Source organism: Eumetopias jubatus, unplaced genomic scaffold, assembly GCF_037043125.1.
Source record: "Eumetopias jubatus isolate StellerSeaLion01/CBP00866 unplaced genomic scaffold, mEumJub1_p1.0 scaffold_6, whole genome shotgun sequence".
NCBI lineage: Eukaryota > Metazoa > Chordata > Mammalia > Carnivora > Otariidae > Eumetopias > Eumetopias jubatus.
The window spans coordinates 50,340,832-50,362,941 of record NW_028274812.1 but is presented as its reverse complement, the minus strand read 5'-3'; the positions used below and the strand labels follow the sequence as shown (position 1 = coordinate 50,362,941).

At 37.2% G+C, this 22,110-nt stretch overlaps 1 protein-coding gene across 3 annotated transcripts in view; it reads right to left on the bottom strand.

Annotated features, from left to right (window-relative positions):
• Window positions 1–4,347: 4,347 nt before the first annotated feature.
• The window catches only part of REV3L (REV3 like, DNA directed polymerase zeta catalytic subunit), a 177,263-nt gene continuing 159,500 nt past the window's right edge, over window positions 4,348–22,110 (bottom strand). For all 3 annotated transcript variants that reach the window (XM_028104163.2, XM_028104166.2, XM_088023889.1), the window contains exons 27-32: window positions 19,745–19,859; window positions 15,566–15,703; window positions 14,042–14,232; window positions 12,702–12,948; window positions 10,581–10,790; window positions 4,348–5,448 (exon numbers count right to left, since the gene is read on the bottom strand). In XM_028104163.2, coding sequence (XP_027959964.2) covers window positions 5,308–5,448; window positions 10,581–10,790; window positions 12,702–12,948; window positions 14,042–14,232; window positions 15,566–15,703; window positions 19,745–19,859 — 1,042 coding nt within the window. In that variant the 3' untranslated portion in view covers window positions 4,348–5,307. The remainder of the gene's footprint in view (window positions 5,449–10,580; window positions 10,791–12,701; window positions 12,949–14,041; window positions 14,233–15,565; window positions 15,704–19,744; window positions 19,860–22,110) is intronic.

The following is a 22,110-nucleotide window of genomic DNA, read 5'->3' as shown; positions in this document are numbered from 1 at the left end:
ACAGAGAAGGGTTGTTTTTCTGGAGTGCACTGGGGCAGGGCTTGGTGTAAGCAAGTCATGTAGTGAGTGTTGGCTCTCCCTGCACGGGTTCCCACAGGTGGCTCTGTTTATGCTGAGGTGCAGGGGAGGGAAATAGCACCTATTAGTTCCTTTGTTCTCAGAGGGATCTCACTGTGAATGCTCCTTCTCTGGGACATGCTCTGAGATTAGCAACTAACCTCTGCACTCTGTGCCTCAGGGCTCTTCAGATTGCTGTTTTCATGCTGCCTGTCCACAGGCTACTTGCCCAGCCTTTTCTCCAAGAGCAGCCCCAGTGTCCTCCAAGCTCTCCCAGAGCCAATCACACTGACCTTTAAAACTCCGGGCTTTAAGCCCCACTGGTTGCAAGAACTCATGAAATCTGGGCTCTCTTGCTTTCTAAGCCAATTGCTATGGGGATTAGTTTTTCCCATGCACTCCCCTGTGTGCCAGATAGTCTCTTGCCCTTCTCCATGACTGTGGCTCCCTCCCCGCTACAGTGGCCACGATCCATTTCTCTCCCAAGCTACATCCCCACACCTCCTGCCTTCTTCGATTTGGCCTCTTCTCTGTCTTTAGTTGTGGTGTTTGTTCTGCCAATCTTCAGATCAGTTTCTGGGGTATTTAGGATGATTTAGTGGTAGTCTAGTTGTATTATTCGTGGGATGAGGTGAGCCAAGATCCTCCTACTCTGCCACCATCTTCCTTGTAGTCTCATTTGAATGCATTTTAGAGCTCTATATTTCTACTCTCCCCATCCCATTTTGTTTTTGATGTCACAATTTAAATCTTTTTATCTTGTTTATCCAGTAACAAATTATTGTAGTTATGATTTTTTTTAAAAATAGTGGTGAGAGTGGACATCCCTGTCTTGTTTCTGACCTTACGGGAATTGCTGTCCGTTTCTCACCAGGTGGGCATTTTAAACCCTTCAATTCACTGTTATCAGTAATGTAAGGGTGTTATGCTGGTGGTGGGTTATGTTGGGGAGCACATCAGACATGATCTCTGACTTCATGATATATAGAATTTATTGGAGACACTGATATCCAATGTTGGCACATACAATTAACTAATTATTGGGATGCCTGGGTGGCTCTGTCAGTTAAGCGTTTGCCTTCGGCTCGGGTCATGATCCCAGGGTCCTGGGATGGAGTCCCACATCGGGCTCCTTGATCGGCGGGGAGCCTACTTCTCCCTCTGCCTGCCGCTCCTCCTGCTTGTGCCCTCTTTGACAAATAAATAAATCTTAAAAAAAAAAAAACAAAAAACCAAACCTGTAATTATTATGAGCCAAAGAAACACACAGTGATGTGGGACTATAGACTTGGCTTTTGGTGTTCTGCACCTTGGCAGGGTGTGGGGCAGAGGGTCTCACCTCATTGTTGAGGATGCAGATTGCCAGTTAATAATTCCCCTGTTCTTCATGGTATAGGTAGTCCTGCCCCCATTAGTGCCCAGTGTCTCCAAGTTCAGTGCCTCTCTGGTTTTCATTTGCTATAGAGTTAAGACTAAACTGTATGGGGGTGGGCATGGTCACCCACGTATGTGGAGTCAGGGTGGTCTGACTGCTCACTTTAAATAATTGGTTCCCACCTGGGGTCTTCTATTCCTAAGCTTTTCTGGAGTTCGGTAATGCTGCCTTTCTCTTTCTTATTTTTGGGTTCATCCTATAGGAGAGGAAGAGGCAAAAAAACCCCACAAAAATAAAAAAAAACCAAAAACCAGTGTCATTACTTATCTGTCTTTCCCAATAGATCGTGACATACTTGAGGACAGTGGATTGCCTTGGTATCTCTAGATAAGCAAAATGTGTGGCACCTCTTAGGTGCTCAGTATTTATTGAATAACTAATACATTTGTGTAACTTTTTGCATCCACCCCTATTCCCATTCATAAAGCCTCTATCACATAATCAGGGCAGGTGGTATTTATCCTGTTTTCAAAGAATGATTGTTTTTAAACTTCTTAATCTCTATGACCAAATTTTAGTGGCTTTGCCAAAGGGTTGCATTCACAGTAGCAATTATGAGGACCAGGGTATGGGTCTCCTTACTCCTAGGCCACTATTTCCCTGGAATCTCCCAATCCTTCCCGCCCAATAAAGGCACCTGTGATGGCATCAGTAGCAAATTCAGGTAAAGACTCAGGCAGTAAGATGGTATTTTGATTTAAAAATGCCTCCTCTCTTCCTGGTCACATTCTCTCCTCCCCAAATAGACACACAAACCTGATTTTATAAATCTGAGAGTTCCTCTACAAGATATTTGCTCTGTAAGCCACTCTTGGAGCTTGGCCCAAGTGACAAGAGAGCTTATGGGAGTGGACAAGGCAACAAGACAGACACAGCAGATTCCATGCTGTCTTAGGACTTCCTCCTCAGACCTCATGACTAATTTCCTGTATAAAGCTACTTCTGAAGCAGAACTCTGGGGCATTAGTGGTATTAGATTTCATTCATGTCTACGAAACCCCAAATGGCTCAAGGCCACGTCTCATCGGATCAGGGGCCACCGGGTGAGGTGTCATGGGGAGCACTAGTAGAGCGCACAGGCTGACTGTCCTGTGTAGCCCCCAAATAGCTACTTGTGCACTGCTGCCTTCTCTCTCCCCGCTCTGTTCGTGGCAGCGCCCTGATGTCATTTGTAGTCAGGATTTTTACTTTGTAAAATCAAATATGTGATTATCTTAAGAAATAACTATTCTGAAGTGGAGAGATGAACTTACAAGCTTCTTTGATAGGCCCTAAAAGAATATCCCTGTAGTTCAGTTACTATGAAAATGAGAAGAGAGTAGATGGAAAGCTCAAGATTACAGAGCTGTAAGAATTTACTGGCATAAAATCAGCTCTGCAAGGGAATTTTAGGTCATCAGGGCAGCACACTTGATGGCGGGGACTGTGTGCCTCCTGAGACTCATGGCAAGGGGCCTGAGACCCTGGGCAGGGGCGAAGAGTCCACAGACTCTCTGGGTGGCCTGCTCCAGCCCTGGCAGGACTATGCCATCTAAAAGTTCTGTAACTGCTCTGTGTTCACATTTTTATGTCCTGACCTTCTTCACAGACATAGAAAATTGAAGTTCATACGGAATTGAATATTACAAGTTCAGCATTTGCCTGTTTCCCACCGTTGACTGGGACCTCTGTGGGGGTGGGACAGAGAGACAGTTGTAAGTAGCTTTTGTTAATACTTTACACCTAGGGAAAGGCACTGGTGGGAAGTGGGCAGAATGAGAGAAAATGATGTTTTAACAAAAGGGGATGTTTAATGACATTCTCTCTCCAGCATTACTCAGAAATAGTTTTTGTGGTCTGGGTGAAAGACAAAACTATTAATAGTTGATTAATAGTTTTGAAAAGGCAGGGAAAATGCTTATGAAAGTATGCTGCAAGCTTCTTGCAAAATTTTTTTTTTGGTTAAGTCAACACAGGTGACAGTTACTGAAACAGCAAATGAATCTCATTAAAAGGCAGTTAGGCTGCAGACTCTGAGGACGGTGTTCCAAGGGATGTACTTCCTATGAAAAGGGAACCAGAGATTATGGGAAGAGCGTAAAACGGAGCCAGTTTTGGGTCCTCGTGGTTTGATAACCATTTGTTAGTTTGGCTGTGTTCAATTATAAAGAGCTGGAGAACAGTTACTCTGTTGAGAATACCGTATCTGGTTACTAGGGGAAAGCTGATGCAAGTGGGAGTCCTGCTAGCACAGAACTTAGAAAAGACAGAAGAGTTTAGCAATGACTGCCATGCAAGGGTAACAGAATCCCAGTTCTAAGGCCAGCCCCAGCCTCCCAAATAAAAAAAAAGTCCTTCAAAGTGGGGTTCGTCTCTACAGAACTTAGGGGAAATATGTGCAAAAACAGGATTTGTAGCTCTGTGATTCCATATTTACCATCTCATTTTTGGAAACGAATCCCCCTGCAGTATTTGGAAGTCCTGATTTGGCAATGGAAGACCTATTTCTGGTATACAACCTATGTTAAAATAAGAACTGCTTTCTATTGAAAAAATTGGCAATTTTAAAAAAAGGAATAATGTAATTATTTCTTTCCCTCTGGAAAGTCCTGGCTTCACCATTAATTGTATCTAAGTGAAAGTGTACAAAGAAAGAAAATCTACTAACAAATAGATTCTGGTAACTACAAAAGGATGAGAGCTGAATTTTTTCTAGACTACTTTTACTGCCACTTTTTTTTATCAAGTTTTGGGTGAGGGAATTTGCATCAATTAAATTGACCATATTAAAATTTAGAAAAGAGTAGGGTAAGATGTAACCAACAGAGGAAGATAATAATCACACTGCCGTATTTCATATTTTATTCAACTTTAATATGGTTTCCATTAACTTTTAAAACAAAATGATTTCCAGTTTAGAAAACAATGCACTGACCACATAATTCCTTTTTCATTTTATACAGTTATACAAATATTCTAAATACACATTTGTGTTCAAGATGATGGCAAATAAGATTAACTGTACAGTACATAAGGAAAGAAAATATTTTAAGCATATTTAGAAGCAATAGAAATGTCTATACAAAACAAGCAAAAATGGAATAAAATTTATTTTTAAAGTATTGCAACAGGCCCACAGGTTTGTAACAAAAATGTCTTTGCACAGTTCCTCACAATGCCCCAGGAATAGCTAAAGCAAGACAGCGGTTTTAGAAAATAACGTTTCAAAATGCTACACATGGTACTACTGTTTGCACAGTTTGATCAAAATAACAACTCTACTCTGAGTCAAGCAAAACCTAGAGGAAATATACCTAACAACTTGAAAATCATTTGTATAAAATTCATTGCACATTATTTTACTCAGTTGTTTGAAAAGTAAAAAAGTGTATTTACAAAATATTTCGCAGTCAAAATTATAAAGTGAATGAGTATCTCTAAGTAACACGTCTTGATACAGACAGTTCAAGGAAAACACACGAATGGTTTTTTTGTGTTTTTTTTTTTTTTTTTTTTTAAAGAGGTTTTCAGTGCTCCTTCCACAGGGAAGTAAATATCATCTACTCAAATGGATTTACAAGATGTTACACATACTGGAGCAAATTCAACACATACGTTATAAAAGGATGAAGAATTATTTGTACATTGTAAGAAGTGAGCTATTCAGAGATCAACAAGTACAATTTTTAATTCAGTTAGCATAAAAGCCTTCAGTCTTCAGGTAAGAGACAGTGAACATACTTGACTTGATGAAAGTTGAGAAAGCACCATGCACAACAGTTTAGTGGTAAACACTGAAAAAAAAATAGCACCTGGAATTCTGTGATATTGACAATTTAAAACTGGTCTAGTAATTGCCGGAGATATGGTGCCTTGGATAATTCTCTATTTACCCGGGAGAGTTTGAAAAGTACTGGGCAGTTCAGAGAAACACACGGGATATGTCGATCAAAGCACCCTGTACAGTTCTTGCATATCTGAAAGTATAAGAGGAATACATAAAACAATAGGAAAGTCCCTATATATAGGTGTTAACAACAAACTTGTATAATCCCTCCTCTCTGACCCACCATAAATTACTGGAAGACATATGAGACTTCATACATTACAGAAAGTTTCACTAATTTTCATCTCTGAAGCCTAGCTTACCCTAATGGATATTACAGGTTACCCATGAACAACATAGATTTGAACTGCACAGGTCCACTTCTATATGGATTTTTTTCCCAATAAACTTCACAGTACACTACTATAAATGTTACAAAATTCTTACAGGGAAGCTAAAGTTTTTCTCTAATTTATGATTTTTTTTCTCTAGCTTACTTTAAGGATACAGTATATAATCCATGTAACATACAAAATAGGTGTTAATCAACTGTTATCAGTAAGGCTTCCAGTCAACAGTAGGCTATTAGTAATTAAGTTTTTGGACAAAATTCCTATGTGGGTTTTTGACTGGGAGGGGGGCAGTTACCCCAACCCCTATGTTGTTCAAGGTCAATGGTATATTAAGATCCACGAATAAGCGACCCAATTACCATTAAAGACTATCTTTTTTTTTTCAAATTACTCAGATTTATCTTTTTAGGTGCCAATAATAAAAAAGTGATCCATTTTCTTATTCCAGAAGAGAAAATACCAGTATGGAAAAAACCCCAAAAGATATTAATTAGAAAGTATTAGTCTAGACCAGTAGTTTTCATACCTTGCTATACATGAGCTTAAAAGTATACTGACACCCGAGCCCCATCCCAGACCAATGAATCAGAATCTCCAGGCAAAAGAGCCTAAGGATGTGTACTTTTTAGGGCCCCCGGGTGATTCTGATGTTTAGTAAGATTTGACCTAAAGAAAAGTAATAAGGCAATTTTTAACAGAGGAGAAGCATTTATGTCTTTATACAATGATCAGATTTTTAACAAAGTCTCAGGTCACATATATGTTAAAAAGATTATAAAACATGAAAAACATTAAAAAAATTAAAAAGGATATTAAATGTGGACCCAAGGATCAAGCAAATACAGGCTGGTTTTTTATTTGAATACTGTATCCAAGTGATTTACAAAATGGATACCAAACAGCTGCCTCTACTCTAGATGATCTTCTAAGAGAAAAATCAAACTGCTTTAGTTAATTCTTGGATCTGTATCTCAAAAGAGCTTCTGTTTTAGAGATGTCTCAACATTTTTGTTCTTTGCCCCAGTATCTTCCAGTCAATAAAGGGCATGTTTTCCTGAGCAGACTGGTTACTGTATTCAGTATTATGATACTGTCCAAGCAAACTGCTGAGAAACTGTGTACTTACTCAGCGTGCTCTCAGAAGACTACGCTGTTCACCAAGGAGCCTCTGCCAGGGGGCTCCCATCTCTTCCCAAATACAGAGCTTCTGTATTACAGCTATGTGTCAGGTGCCCGGCAAACTGATCAATATTTATCCACTCTATGTGCCTGATAAGCCAGGATGGAATTACTTGCCTCTTTAACTCAATTTTTAGTTTCAAGATCCATTACTGGAGCACTATAGCTCAATTCAGCTTATGTTTAAAACTTGAAACACTACAACCTGGATACTTACTTTTTAGCTCATAAGGAGGCAGACATTAAAAAAAAAAAAAAAGCCTGCTTTAGTCTGTCTTTTTGCTATCCTTTGAAAATTTTTGAAAAAATAAGGCTGATCAGTTGCTTATTTCATTCATTTTCACTCTTTCATGTTTATTATTAAAAGTGTTTAAGGTAATGAATTTTTTTGTTGAGATCAGATCTGCTATGGCTGTCTAGAATCTTATGTGTAGTGTTTGAGAGAATTTTCAAGTGGAATGATCATTTTGTTTTCTGAGTTTATAATGAATTAGTAGCTTTATAGCATTGTATTGATAAAATATCTAATATTTCTAACTTCTTAAAATTTATTAAGGCTTTTTAAAAAAAGATATTATTTATTTGAGAGAGAGAGTACGAGCAGGGTGAGGGGCAGAGGCAGAGGGAGAAGCAGACACCCCACTGAGCTTGGAGCCCGATGTGGGATTCGATCCCAGGACCCTGGGATCATGACCTGAGCCGAAGGCAGACATTTGACTGAGCCACCCAGGTGCTTCTTATTAAAGCTTTCTTTACAGACTAACACAGGGTCAATTTTTTTGACATTCGTTGTAATGCTTGAAAAAAGGTATATTCTATAATATTGGGTTTCAGAGTTTGATATATAATCATAAGGTCTACCTTATGTTGTTTACATCTTTAACTGTACTTTTTTGATCACTTGATTGTTCTTGGGCGGAGAAGCATATGAAAATGTATTACTAATATTTGTTTCTTATTATATTTCCTATAATTTCTGCTTTATGAAAATTCCTACAGATTACTTAGTACCCAGGGGACACACATTTTAATTCTCTTGAAAAATGCTTTAAACTTTAAAATATCTTTTGAAAGATGATGAGCCATCCTTACTTATAAACAGCATCCCTTCTTTTAAACTATTTCTATATAAGAACTAATCTTGACCGAGGGTTCTAGTTAAATCGATGGCACCGACTAGTGCGGTGTATGTTACTGAGGGCAGAAGACAGGAAGGTCCAGGGAAGAGACCAATCACAGCCTTTGACTTCAGTGTAGCTCTGGAGGTCCTGCTCACATTTGCGCCTTGTAATAGAAGCCAACAAGAGAATTTTCTATGAGGGTTGGTTGCTATCACCAGGGCAGCAACCTATAAAACAGAAGCTGGGAACATCCAGTGGACTTCAGTGGTTGCACCGACTAGAACCTTAAATTAATACAAAGTGGCTAAAAGTTGGCTGGTAATCACGCCAGTTACATACTGCTGTGCATTCAGCAGGAAGCTGTTCATTCATTCAGACTTTTACAGACTACCCCCACGGGCTCGACTCTGCTCAGGCCCAGCCGTCTCAGCAGTGAGAGAGGGGCAGGGCCTCTACCCTCACTGGGCTCACTAGCTTTCTAGTGGGGGAAGACAGACCTACACCTCATCACAGCAAAGCAGAACAGGTTATGGCAGGAGCCCACTGCAGGGAAGGCTTCACCGGGTCTAGGGGTTCAAGCTGATTCCTTGTAGATGATGATTAATGGCGGTAGAGGAAAGCATTCCAGACAGAAGGAATAGGATTTCTAAAGGCCAGAACAGGGGAGAAATTAAAATGCATTCATGGACCTAAAAGTGCAGTATGGCATGCATGGAGGGTTGAGTGTAATAGGGAGAAGGGTAAGCAATGCTGACAGAGAGGTAACAGGTAGGCGCCAGAATGGAGACAGACTTATAAAGCACACCTAAAGAATTTGAATTTTATCAGAGAGAAAGAGAAAGCACCAGACTTGTACTTTTAAAATATAATTCTAGCTAGTGTTAAGAATGGAGTCAGTAGCGCCTGGGTGGTTCAGTTGGTTAAGCCTCCAACTCTTGATTTCGGCTCAGGTCATGATCTCAGGGTCGTGAGTTGGAGCCCAGTGGTAGGCTCTGTGCTCAGCAGGGAGTCTGCTTCTCTCCTCCCCTCCCTCTCCCTGTGCCCCTTACCCACTCGCACATGTGCACTCTCTCTCTCTCAAATAAATCTAAAAAAAAAAAAAGAATGGAAACAATGGCAGGTAGGAGGTTGTCGCAGGAGTTTAGGGGAGAGAGAATGGATGATAACAGAAGGACTACTTAGAGGGTGGAAGGGGAGAGGGAAAAATCAACTTATTTCAACAAGCTGGGCTTTCTGTGGTTGCATCAAAATAATCATACCTTTACGATTCCACCATCTTTAAGGAGATCTGTTTAATGGATTTCTGGATGACTGGCCGTGCTCTCTAAAACTTAAGAATTTCCTGCCAGTACTAACTGTAGCAGTTAGAATGGTGCAGAGGAAATAGTCTGTGCTTTACCAACCCTTAATCATCTTTATATTTAAATATTCAAATTCTTAAGAGCCTTCTCTCTCCCTGTTCACCTTTGTGGCAGCTAAGTTTTACTGAGATTGTGGACTGACACTCTGTCTTGATTCAACAGCTTCTTTACCTTGAGGACAAGGTGCAGAACCTGGCCTTCACATACTGGTTTGGATTACTTTAGGACTGTGAGGAATGATTGTATAAGAGAATTTACAACATTGGAGCTAGAGGGGCCTATAAAAGAGCATTCTGATAAAACAGGCCAAAGGATAAGGCCAATATTATGAAGTCCAGACTAGAATCCTGATGTCTTTATTATCAGCATGATTCATTTTCCACTAACTCACACTACCTACCTCTTAATTATTTGGTTTTCAAACATTTCAATAACTTTATATATTGCTTTTCTAAAACAAGACAAAACAAACTCCACTCCAAAATTGAAAGCTAAAAACACGAAATATGATGGTATAAGATATAATCATTCCTTTAAGAAATACACTACTTTGTTTTTAAAAAATGTGCTAGATAATTTTTCTTCAGATTTCATTTTCCAACTTATTTCAAGAGATTTCTGTTATTTCTGCTAGAATTCCCACATCTGAAAAATCATCTCTGCATTTTATGTCTGTATTCCAGCCAGCTGCTTATTAGCAGTGTAACATAGGGCAAATTACTTAACCCTTCTGTGACAGTTTACTCATTTGTAAGAGTTCTCTGGCACAGATTAAGACTCAATCATGTTAACTATTTTCTATCTGGACTCTTAGAACTGTGAGCCTTCCAAGTTTATTAGCAATCCTCTATGACAATCAGATTTTTATGAGAATGGTATATAGATATGGTAGAGAAATTGGTACTTCCTTTTAAAAAATACTATTATAAAAGAAATTGGGTAGAAGAACACTGTAGTTCTAAGTTTTAATAAACACACTATTCCATAAAAACAAAAAAATAAGTTATGAAACAACTAAACTAAAAGGCAACCTATGGAAGAAGATATTTGCAAATGACATATCTGATAAAGGGTTAGTATCCAAAACAAGCCATCTTGAAATAATTTAGTTCAATTATGATATTTTTGATATTTTAAAAGTTTATTAACTTAGAATCTTTAGTCCACTTTTCACCAGTTTTATATCTCAAACTGTACCTCAAGTATTGATGACATTTCCCTGAAGAATCAGATTGTTTGGGATTCTGGGTCTATCTAACAAGGTCATACCTTTACAAGTTGCTCCTGTTTACGTTCCAACTCTCGAATTTCTTGGTTGAGGATGACTGCAACATGCTGAGGTTGGCTCCGACATTTACTACAGATGCCATGCTGAGTCAGGTCATCACACACGGGACAGTGTAAAGTAGTGAAATATTGTGAAATAGTGCCTTTTCGCCCTTCAGGTTCACTTCGAGAGGAGCTGGTGGCTTTCTGGATCTATAAAAACATCAATTCAGAAATAAGTCTCAGGGAGGTGGGCTGAGAGATGAGTGAAATGGGTGATGGGGATTAAAGAGTACATTTATGTATATCATGATGAGCACTGAGTAACGGATAGAACTGCTTAATCACTACTCTGTACACCTGAAACTAAAGGAACACTGTATGTTAACTATACTGGAATTAAAGTAAAAAACTTAAAAAAAGTCTGATCCAGCTTCACAGCAGAGCTGCTACTGTCATCCTAATTACAGGTTTACGAAGGCATTATTTCATTCTAACAAATTGTGAGTAGCTACTATATGTCAGGTACTGTGCTAGATAATGGGGCTACAGAAATGAACAAAATCCATCCTTTCACAGAACTTACATGTTAATATATCATCAGATATATATAGATAGATACACACATATATATGTATGTGTGTGTATATATGTATGTATACATATTTCTTTTTTTTCCTTTTCTTTTGGGGAAAAAAATGGTCTCCTGTCACTCAGTTTTTTGGTTGAGATACATAGATGTATGAGATCATACAGGACACTGGAGATTAGAGAGGACAGTGGAAGAAATCCAGGATGAGAGTGGATACTGTTTAAGGCTACACAACTGGGCCAGGGAAACAAGGCAAGTAGAAGGTTAAAAATAACTTGTTAGGCAGTAGGGTGCAAAATTCAAGCAAGAGTAAACCTGGAACATTCCAAATGTAATTAGATATATTTCACCTAAGCATTCTTCATTGAAAGTTAATACTGGTTTCAGAGATCTGTCTTCTGGTACTCTTTTGACACTGAAATAACATCATGTTGTTATTATACCCTTGGTCTCCTCCTGGTATCTTTTAATCACTATGCATCAAAGTTATTATTAGGTTAGCCTATTACAAATGCCATTGGTTTAGCATTCTTGCTAATGAAATGAAAAGTCATCTGAGCCTCTGGTGCAAAAAGCTGGGACCCAGCACGACAGACGGCGGCCAGCACAGCTTCAACCTCCGTTTCCTAGCTTATTATTTTCCTTGAGGCCATACGTGCTTGTTGAGAAATTAAAAGTAATTTGAGGATCAACTTTTACTAGTTTGCCTGAATACCATCAGTCTTTCATAGCCTGAGACAATAGCAGATGACTGAGCAGATCCAATTCCGAACAGTAGATAAAAACTGCTCCTGAGACTCACGTCTCCCAGATGATTATCCGATCACAGACTGATCCTTCAGGCTGCCAGTGAGTTACTTAAGAGTTCAAGCAAAACTCCCTTGGCCAAGATTCCAAGTTCGAGGTTTCACTTTAGTATAATTTTTTTTTTTTAAGATTTTATTTATTAAATGACAGAGACACAGCGAGAGAGGGAACACAAGCAGGGGGAGCAGGAGAGGGAGAAGCAGGCTTCCCGCTGAGCAAGGAGCCCGATGCGGGGCTCGATCTCACTGGGATCATGACCCGAGCTGAAGGCAGACGCCTAATGACTGAGCCACCCAGGCGGCCCTGGTATAATGTTCTTTTAACATTATTCTTTAGTCTGATTTCTTCAGCACCATGTCTAGATACTACATACGATATACATTTCTTAAACACACATTTTGAAGGAATTTTTGCTCTCCTTCATTTACTTTTTATTAGCTGGTTTATTATGACTTATTTTTTAGTTAAATGTTTATCACTGAAATAGTTGCAGAATTTTAATATTCTCTAATTTGGCCAATGTGACAGAAGCTGGGAAGGTGTTTGCAGAAAAGTTAAAAGTTTCTCTTAGGAAACCAGAAGACTGTGGCATCTTTGCCAGTTTAGGATAACAGAGCATCTGTGTTGCCTCTCATAGCACATAAATAAAATCTTTAGTTCTACTGGAAATTGCAAGTGAGTTCTCTCTACAGTCATAGCATAGGTATACTATTTGGTAGGCTTACCCTTGGTAATTCATGATACCAGTTGAACACATCAATACCAATAAGTGAGAAGATTCTTGCCAGGGGTGGCAGGATTTGCTTAGTGATATAGTAAGTGGCATTCAGTCTCAGAGTCGGGTCCTGCAGCACTTCCACTGGGCGCCTCACCAGCTGGATAAGTGGTACTCCGGGGGTCCCATAAATGATGACGTACGGCACTCGCTCTCCAACTCGAGGCTCAGAGCGCCGATCATAAGTAAGCATTTTCCTATTTAAATCCACACAAATATTCACTCAAAAACTGTTATGGAGGCATCTTACCAGAAAATTAAATGAGAATTAAACAATTATGAAACCATGAGAATACAAGGGGTACCTTTATGTTACAGTTACAACTTTTTTTTTTTTTTAAGATTTTTAAATTTATCATTAGGGAAAGAGAGAGAGAGAGAGCATGAGCAGCGGGGAGAGGCAGAGGGAAAAGCCGACTCCTGGCTGAACCAAGAGCCCGACGTGGGGCTCGATCCCAAGACTTGGAGATCACGACCTAAGCTGAAGGCAGATGCCCAAACATCTGAGCCACCCAGGTGCCCCAGAGTTACAACTTTTTTTTGAGAGCTATATACACTTGACTTAATGAGCACCAAGCAGACATAATGTAAGAGTTTAAAACTTACTCTATAGGGGCACCTGAGTGGGACTCAGTTGATTAAACATCTGCCTTCAGCTCAGGTCATGATCCCAGGGTCCTGGGATCGAGCCCTGCTTTGGGCTCCCTGCTCAGCGGGGAACCTGCTTCTCCCTCTGCCTCTGCCCTTCCTTACCCTATTGCTCGTGCTCTTTCTCAAATAAATAAAATCTTAAAAAAACAAACAAACAACTTACACTGTAAATCATTGCTACCTGAAAAACAACATGAGTTGCCAGATATCAACTAGCTTAAAATGTTTTTTATCTCCAAAGACTAAGAACTATCATAAGTCTAACAGTGAAAGAAAAGAGAAAATTTAGCTGCTTAGATGATCGGATTTTAGAATGATACCATTTGGTATCATTCTAAAGTGCTTTGGTAGACCCATATTAAGGATTTTGATGTGGAAAAACAACAATTCAAGCTCTGTACCAGATTATAATTTCACTGAATGTAGTAGTTTCTCAAGGGAAGCCCAAAAGAGGAGTTCCTTCTTCCTCTTCAGAGCTTACAAAGTATGGGAGAGCATCTATTTACCTTTAGTGAGGCTTCATCTGGGCAGGTGAAGAAACTGCCTGTGGACTAGCTGTCTTCATCTATGCCAAACCACTCAGTATCCCAGGACTACACTTGCTGGTACTGAGAGTTCTGCTGTGGTGTGCATCATTACCTTGTAAGTTCCAGGGCTGGCACACAAGCTCCAGGTTTATAAGAGGAACTTCCTCTGTATTCCTTGGCAAAGATAAAATCTTGGATGCTGGCTTTTCCTTCCAGAAGCTTCATACATTGTCGCTGAACATACTGTTTAATTAAACTTATATCTCTTGTTTCAAATAGCAGCTTTAGAGAACGCTCAAGTATCTTTAAAAAAAAAAGGATATGTTTATAAAAATATCCCCTAGTACATTTCATCGTTGTTATATTTTCATTTATGTAACTCTTGGGTAATTTGCCATTTACCTAAACAATCTACTCCTTATAGTAACTGGATAGTAAAAATGATTAAAAATTGAAAAATATTTTGGAGATCTTATATAGCTTGCTATTTCTAAAAACAGAGTATCAGGTAGTTTGAGGAAAATCATACCAAAATAACATGCAAATAAAACATTTGCTATGTAATGAGTAACATGAAATACTTAAGCACAAGAAGCCAGACATAATTTCATGTATTGTTTTTTATTTGCCTGTTACAGACTCAGACAGAAGTTTAAGTGTCGTATCACCAAGCAGTGAAATAAAAATCAGTCTTTTGGTTTTTCATAGTGTCAACAAATATATATTAATTGTGATGGAATTTTCTATGCTGGAAATATTTCTGATATGCAGTGGATTTATGTAGTGAATTGAATTTAAATTAGTTCTGTGTTAAAGTTCTGTATCTTATTATGAATCCTGGAACCAATGCATATTTACTCACTTAGTTTGCTAATTTGGCTTAAGTACAATTCTACCCTTGGAGAAAGAATGCATTGGATGGTATCTCTTCAGAAACTAGTATTAAATAATATCTCAAATTTATATAACATTATATATATATAGCATAATGTACTGACTGACACTGACAACAATCTATTGTGCTTTTTATTATGCTTTTATAAAAATCAGTGGGTAGAGTACTGTCCCATTTATACCACTTATTTTTGGTTTGTTACAGAAGGAGTCTGGGCCTGAGTAAAGAAAAAATATAAAATACTATGGTTAAAATTACTGTGGTTGAGAAATTTAGGTAATTTATGGTACCACTGTTCAGAAATCTAACTTGTATTTAATCATTCAAGTAAATAAAATTTCAGTTTATCTAGAATGGATTACTTATAAAATTATTCTACTTATAAAATTATTCTTTTGCTAGTTTCTTTATCCTGCTCCCTAGGTTTTGAGTGTTGTCGTATGATAACATATTATCATCTCCAGGTGATAGGCAGGAAATTCTTACCAAGTTAGGTGTTTTTTTTTTTTTTTTTTAGCAATTGTGATAAAAGGTAAGGTGTGGGAAGAAGTCAGAAACTAAGGACTAAAATCAAGTTGTTTTCATTAGAAATGGAATTCTCAAAAATCATATTGTTCCTCCACTGATAGTTATACATAGTCACAAGGCTAGGAGGGCCACTGTAATGTGTGCTTAAGGATTTTCACCAGATCCTTTAGCGACTTACTTCTTAAAGATGAAAACAAGACAGGTAAAACTTACCTTAGAAACAGCAGGGCAGGAATCTCTTCTGACTGTTTCTATTCCTTTTGAATCAAATACCGGGTCCTTTTGTTCCAGTGTCTCATACATGTAACCCACATACCTCTTTTTTGTTTGTAAGACACAGGGCAAATATACCTGTAATGGATTAACAAAATGCCTCTCAATTACCATTTTCCCCTACCATGAATATCTTATTTTTATGTCTTTTTCTGTCTTTAACCAAATATTAATCACACACACACAAAATCTAGATATGGCTTAGCACCAATTAAATTCATGATACAACATTTAGAGGGGTAAGCACACAAAATGAGTTGTCTTTACTTCCTTACCACTCAACTCCTTTGTTTGCACTATCAAATTTTGCCCTTACTGTACCTGACACTGCTCTCTCAAAAGTCATCAATCATATCTATTTAAACAATTAAAAATTACTTTAACACCTACATATTTAAAAATTATAAGTACAAAATGAAAAGTTATAAGAGAATATACTGGTCCTCCTGCCTCTACTTTAACTGCCCTAGAGGCATCCTCTGTTACTGATTTCCTGTGTACCCTTCCAGAGATACTTACACACATAATGGTAGCTTACCATATATATCATTCTGTACTTTATTTTATTTAATAATGTATCTTGGAGAGCATTCCATCCTAGTACAGAAAGCTCAGTTTCTTTTGTAGATACACAGTATTCCATTATGGGAGGGTATCACAATTTATGTAACTAGTTACCTACTACTGTGGGTCATTTACGATGTTTCCAATCGGTGTTCCAGTGAACAACCTTGCATGGATTATTCTACTGGATAAATAGAATAATTAATAGATTAATGGTCGTATGCCCTCCACCCCCTTTTAATGCTACCAAATTGGTCCTTTCCTCTGTCCCCAAGCTTTATCAATAATTGCACTAAATGTAAATGGTCTAAACATCCCCAATTAAAAGGCAGAAGTAATCAGATTGGATCTGACCAAAAAGTAAGACACAGCAATAAACTACTAAAAGTACACTTCGAATGTAAGGACATAGGTTAAAAATAAAAAATGGAACAGGATACACATGCTAACACTAATCAAAACAAAGCTAGAGTGGTTATATTAATATCAGAAAAAGTAGGCTTCAAGACAAGAAATATTATCAAAGATAAAAGTATAAATCTGTCAGGAAGATAAATAATCCTGAATGTGTATGGACCTAATAAGAAAACTTAAAAATTATGTAATAAAAACTAGCAGAACAAAAAGGAAGAAATAGGCAAAACCATGGTTATACTTGGAGACTTTAGCACCTCTCAGAAATTGACAGAAAATCATTAGGAATATAGAAGGCTTCAACAACACCACTATTAACATAACCTAAGTGACACTTACAGGACATTCCAATAAGCAGAATACAGATAGCTTTTAAGGTCACATGGGAATATTCATTAAGATAGACCATATGCTGGACTAAAGGACAAATTTCAATAAACTTAAAAGCATTAAAATCATACAGAATGCATTCTTTGACCACAATGGAATTAAATTAGAAATAATAACAAAAAGATTTCTGGAATATCTTTAAATATTTGGAACTTAACACAATTCTAAATGACATTAGACATTAGGTCTTTATCATTGAAACAAATGAGTAATAATGAAACAAATGAGTAATAATGAAAATATAAGATACCAAAATTTGAAGCTAAAGTAGTATTTAGAGGGAAATAGATATCTTAAAATACATGAAAAAATATTTGTTTAGTATCAATGATTCAAACTTCTAAATTAAGAAGACAGGAAAAGAAAAGCAAACTAAACCCAAAGTAAGTATAAGGACGGAAATAACAAAGAGTGGAAATTAATGAAATGGTTCTCCAAAAAGTTCAGTAAATGGATAAACCTCTAGCTAGATGATCAAGGCAAAACAACAACAACAACAAAAAAAACCCCACGAAATTATCAGTATCAGGGAGGGATGTCACTAAAGATCTTACAGAAATCAAAATCACAGGAAGTATAAATAATTCATGCCAATAAATCTGACAACCTAGGAGAAATGACAAATTCCTTGACAACTGCAAGTTATCAAAACGGACATAAAATCTGAATATTTCAATATATACTAAAGATGTTAAATTTGTAATTAAAAATCTATGACTTCCCTCCCTATCCCCCAAATAAAACGTCAGGACCAGAGAGCTTCTCTGGCAAATTCCATCAACCATTTAAGAAAAAAAAAATAACTGCACTAATCTTATATACATGGGAACATTTCCAACTCATTTTATGAAACTAGCCTTTTTTTTTGTCCCAAAAACAATACAAGAAAAAACTACAGATCAATATTCATCATGAACATATAATCCTTAACTAATGTTTATTTTAAGAAGTTTTGCAGTTTTTGCTTTTATGTTAGGTCTATGATCTGTGTCAGGTAAATTTTCATGTCTGGTGTTATTTTCTAAACACGTCATGCTCCTCACTTTGCCAGATGGGTTGAGTGAGTGTCCACATCATATGTATACTTCTAGGATAGCACTCATTCTCACTGTTTTCTAGCTGTTCTCCCCATCTGTGCACCAATTAGAATGCTCACTCTTCAGGGTAGATACCATATCCTAGTCTTTTTTGAAATCTCTTCTAGCACAGTTCTTGCTCCGGTAGGTACTTTTACCCTTTTCATACCCATTCTCTTAAATCAACCACTTCTAACCCCTACCCATCCTTCTTTCTCAATATCTCTTGAATTGTCCCTTTTTTATTTTCCCCAGTTCAGGCTACACAGGTTGCACCCTATCTTGAGATTCCCCTCTTCCCAATCCATCTTGTATACCACCGTGAGGACAATCCTCCCCAAATAGCTCTGATCATGTCATACTCTTGTTTGATAAACTTTTCTGAATCAAGTTTAAACACTTTAGCTTGGCATTCAAGACACTCTGCAACCTGGTCTTAACTTTATTTTCTAGACTTCTCTCCCTGTACTCTATATTCCCATATTGTGCTTTTCTAACTCCATATCCTCCTACATACCATTTTCTTCTATGCAGAATGACTGCAGCCCCATGGCTGCCTATTGAAATTCTAACCATTTTCTGAGACACAGTGCAATATTACCTCCTACATGGAGTCTCCCCATACAGCCCAGGAGGAAATAATACATCCTTTTATTTGTGCTCTTATAGTGTTTAGGGAGACTGCTCTCATGAGACTTTCTGTAAGTTTAAAATAAAAGGTTTCTAATCTTCCCTTTTAGGTTACTGGCTCTTAGAGAGTGGGACTGTGTCTTACGCTTCTTTGCATGCCACACCTCTCCTAGCTTAGTATCTTTTATAGAACTAAATACATATTTGATATCTAAAGTAAAATGAAAATAGTCTAAGGTCCTTATGGCAGACTGTACTATCCAAAGAAATAATATCTGCCATCCCACATGGTCTTTTTAACAGTGTGACTCTGACATTCTTCCCATTAAGAGATGGGAGTCTATGTTCTTTCTTAAATCTAGACAGGCTATGATGCTGTGTGACTTTGAGACAAGGTCATGAAAAGCAAAACTGCTTTTGTCTGTTTTTCTTTGGGATGTTCATTCCTGGAACTCAGACCCATCATGCTGTGAGGAAGAACACAGTCCTGGGGAAAGACCAAGTGTAGGTGTTCCAGCTGACAGCCCCAGATGATGTTCCAAACAGCCGCCAGCATCAACCCCCAGACATTAGAGTGAGCAAGCTTTAGGTGATTTCAGCCATTAGCTGTTCATTGGATCACCTTCAGTTTTAAGGAGTTCCTCTTTATTGCTGAGTAATATTCCACTGTATGAATATGCCACATTTGCTAAGGACCTAAGCATTGTGGAGCAGAGACATGAGATTTCTGCTGCACCCTTTCCGAATTCCTGACCTATAAAATCTGTAAGCATTATTAATAAAAAGGGTGTTTCACACCACTAAATTTGGGGGTAGTCTGTTACACAGCAACAGTTAACTGGAACAATCTTTTTATTTCTTTATGTAAAGACATTACTAAAAAATTAAGAAAACTGCACAAAACTAAGGGAAAATATTTTAAATTTAACACTTTGTAGACCCATATACTATTACTGATCCTGAAAATGTATTGTGCAAGTCCAAAATCTCTAGAAGGTATGTAAATTTTATACGTGACTACTAGTATTAATTACATTTCTCTTACCTTTTCAAACTTCAATTTCACTGGTTTAGGATTGGTAGCAGTTACAGCTTCAGCGATTTCCTGACCAATCTTAAAAGACTGCTCCTTAGTGGCTCCTTTCAGTAGCACAAACATACTAAGAGGATTAAAAATGAGGAAGTCAGTGTAACAAAAAAATTTCATCAAGAGTAACTTTCCTGGCTAATTAATTCCAAAAAAAACTTTTTCCCCCCCTTACTCTTCCTTATTAAGTTGCTTCCTATCTAAGCTTTCTTGTTTTACCATACTTTCCTTGTATAGCTTATTACAGATCTTTAAGACACTTAATATTTCTAGTTTGGCTTCACACAGGCCAGCTTATCTGTCAGAGCTGCCAAGGTCTTGGGTCATTCCTAGATAATAATGGCTTTATATGACACACAGTTACATCAGTCATAACATAAAAGAAAATGTGATTATAAAGAAATGGAAAATTTACTTGTGATATGGGAGGAAACTTCCTTTCAGAACCACCCAACTTAAAAAGACACACATATTTTGTAATATATGTTCACTGAAGAAGTGTTACAAAACATAAAGCACAAAGAAGAAAACAGCCGCTTAATCTTACCATTCAGAAAAAAGGCACCACAAACTTTTCTGGGTATATCCGTAAATCTCTTCTCATTTGGGATCAAAGATCATTATTGCTATATTACCCACATTGTTTAGTTCTTTTACATTATTTTAACAGTTGTACTGTATTTCAGTGTATGGATATTATAATTTAACCAAACCTCCATCACTGAAAATTTAGGTTATTTTAATTTTTTGCTAATATTTCATATATAATAATTTGTCACACCTCTGACTATATCCTTAGAACAAATTTCTATCAGTGAAATTTCTGGGTAAATGTTATACACTAAAAATATTTTTTGAGAGATACTGTCAAATCTGAATTTCAGAAAGATATTTGTTTTTAAATATTGCTATTTTAAATTTATTTTATAAAAGGTTTTGTCATTTATATGTATACTTAAAAGGTATTCAAATAGTAAAATTAAGAGTTTACATTTATTAAGTTTTTAGGTTTACAACAAAATTGACAGGAAGGTAGAGACTTCTAATGTACAATTCCAACAGCAGTATATGCAGGTCAAGAAGGAAAGATTTCTAATATAAATAAAAAACTGCAATCAAAAAATACTCAAAAAATAAAAAACCAAAAATATTGGGTATTTTTCTCTAACATAATCCAGTTAACTTTATAATAGCACAATCTGACCAACAGAGTAGCTAATAAATATATTTAAATAGATTATAAAGCTGATCTTCATGTATAATTTTTTTGTAAATTTTATTATTTATTCATTTTGAGAAAGGGGGAAGGACAGAGGGGGAGAGAGAATCTCAAGCAGACTCCATACTGAAGCACAGAGTCTGATGCAGGCCTCAATTCCATGACCCCATGATCATGACCTAAGCTGAAATCAAGAGTTGGACGCTTAACTGACTGAGCCACCCAGGTGCCCTTTCACTTATAATTTTATTTTTTTATTTTTTTTAAAGATTTTATTTATTTATTTGACAGAGACAGACAAAGCAAGAGAGGGAACACAAGCAGGGGGAGTGGGAGAGGGAGAAGCAGGCTTCCCGCTGAGCAGGGAACCCAATGCAGGGCTTGACCCCAGGACCCTAGGATCATGACCTGAGCCGAAAGCAGACACTTAATGACTGAGCCACCCAGGCGCCCCTATAATTTTAATGGAAAGATATTAAATAGTAACAGACAATATCTTGAAACATCATCTTAAGATTCTTGTTCCTAGTCTTGGGGCCACATAAACCAATCTCATATTTCTTAAATGTTTTTTATATTGGACTTTAAATCTCATTTGGATGGTTTCTTTGGAAAAGCTTTCTCTGCCAATACTGGAGACAATACTTAGAGTCTGATATGAAAAGCTTAAGAAAATGAGTATTTATTCAGTATTACTTAAGGTCTTTAAAAATGGTCTCGATCTAAATTAATTTTAAAGGCTATACTTTGAACCACTTGAAGCTTTTTATAATTTTTTTGTTGTTGTTAGGCCCATCTGATGCTTATTACACCAATATAGCTTTATTTTTAAAATAACTTTTAAAATTTCCTTTTGAAAGATTATTTTCAAAAGTAACTTTACTGAGGTATAATTTGCATATAACAAAATGAATACATCTTAAGTGTACAGTTCCATGAATGCTAACAAATGCATAGATCTGTTATGGGCTGAACTGTGTCCCCCTAAAATTCATACGTTCAAGTCCTAACCCCAGTATACTTGGAGACAGGACCTTTAAAGAGGTGATTAAGTTAAAAAGAGGCTCTAAGTTAGGTGGTGAGGATGAGCCTAATGTTATTGGTG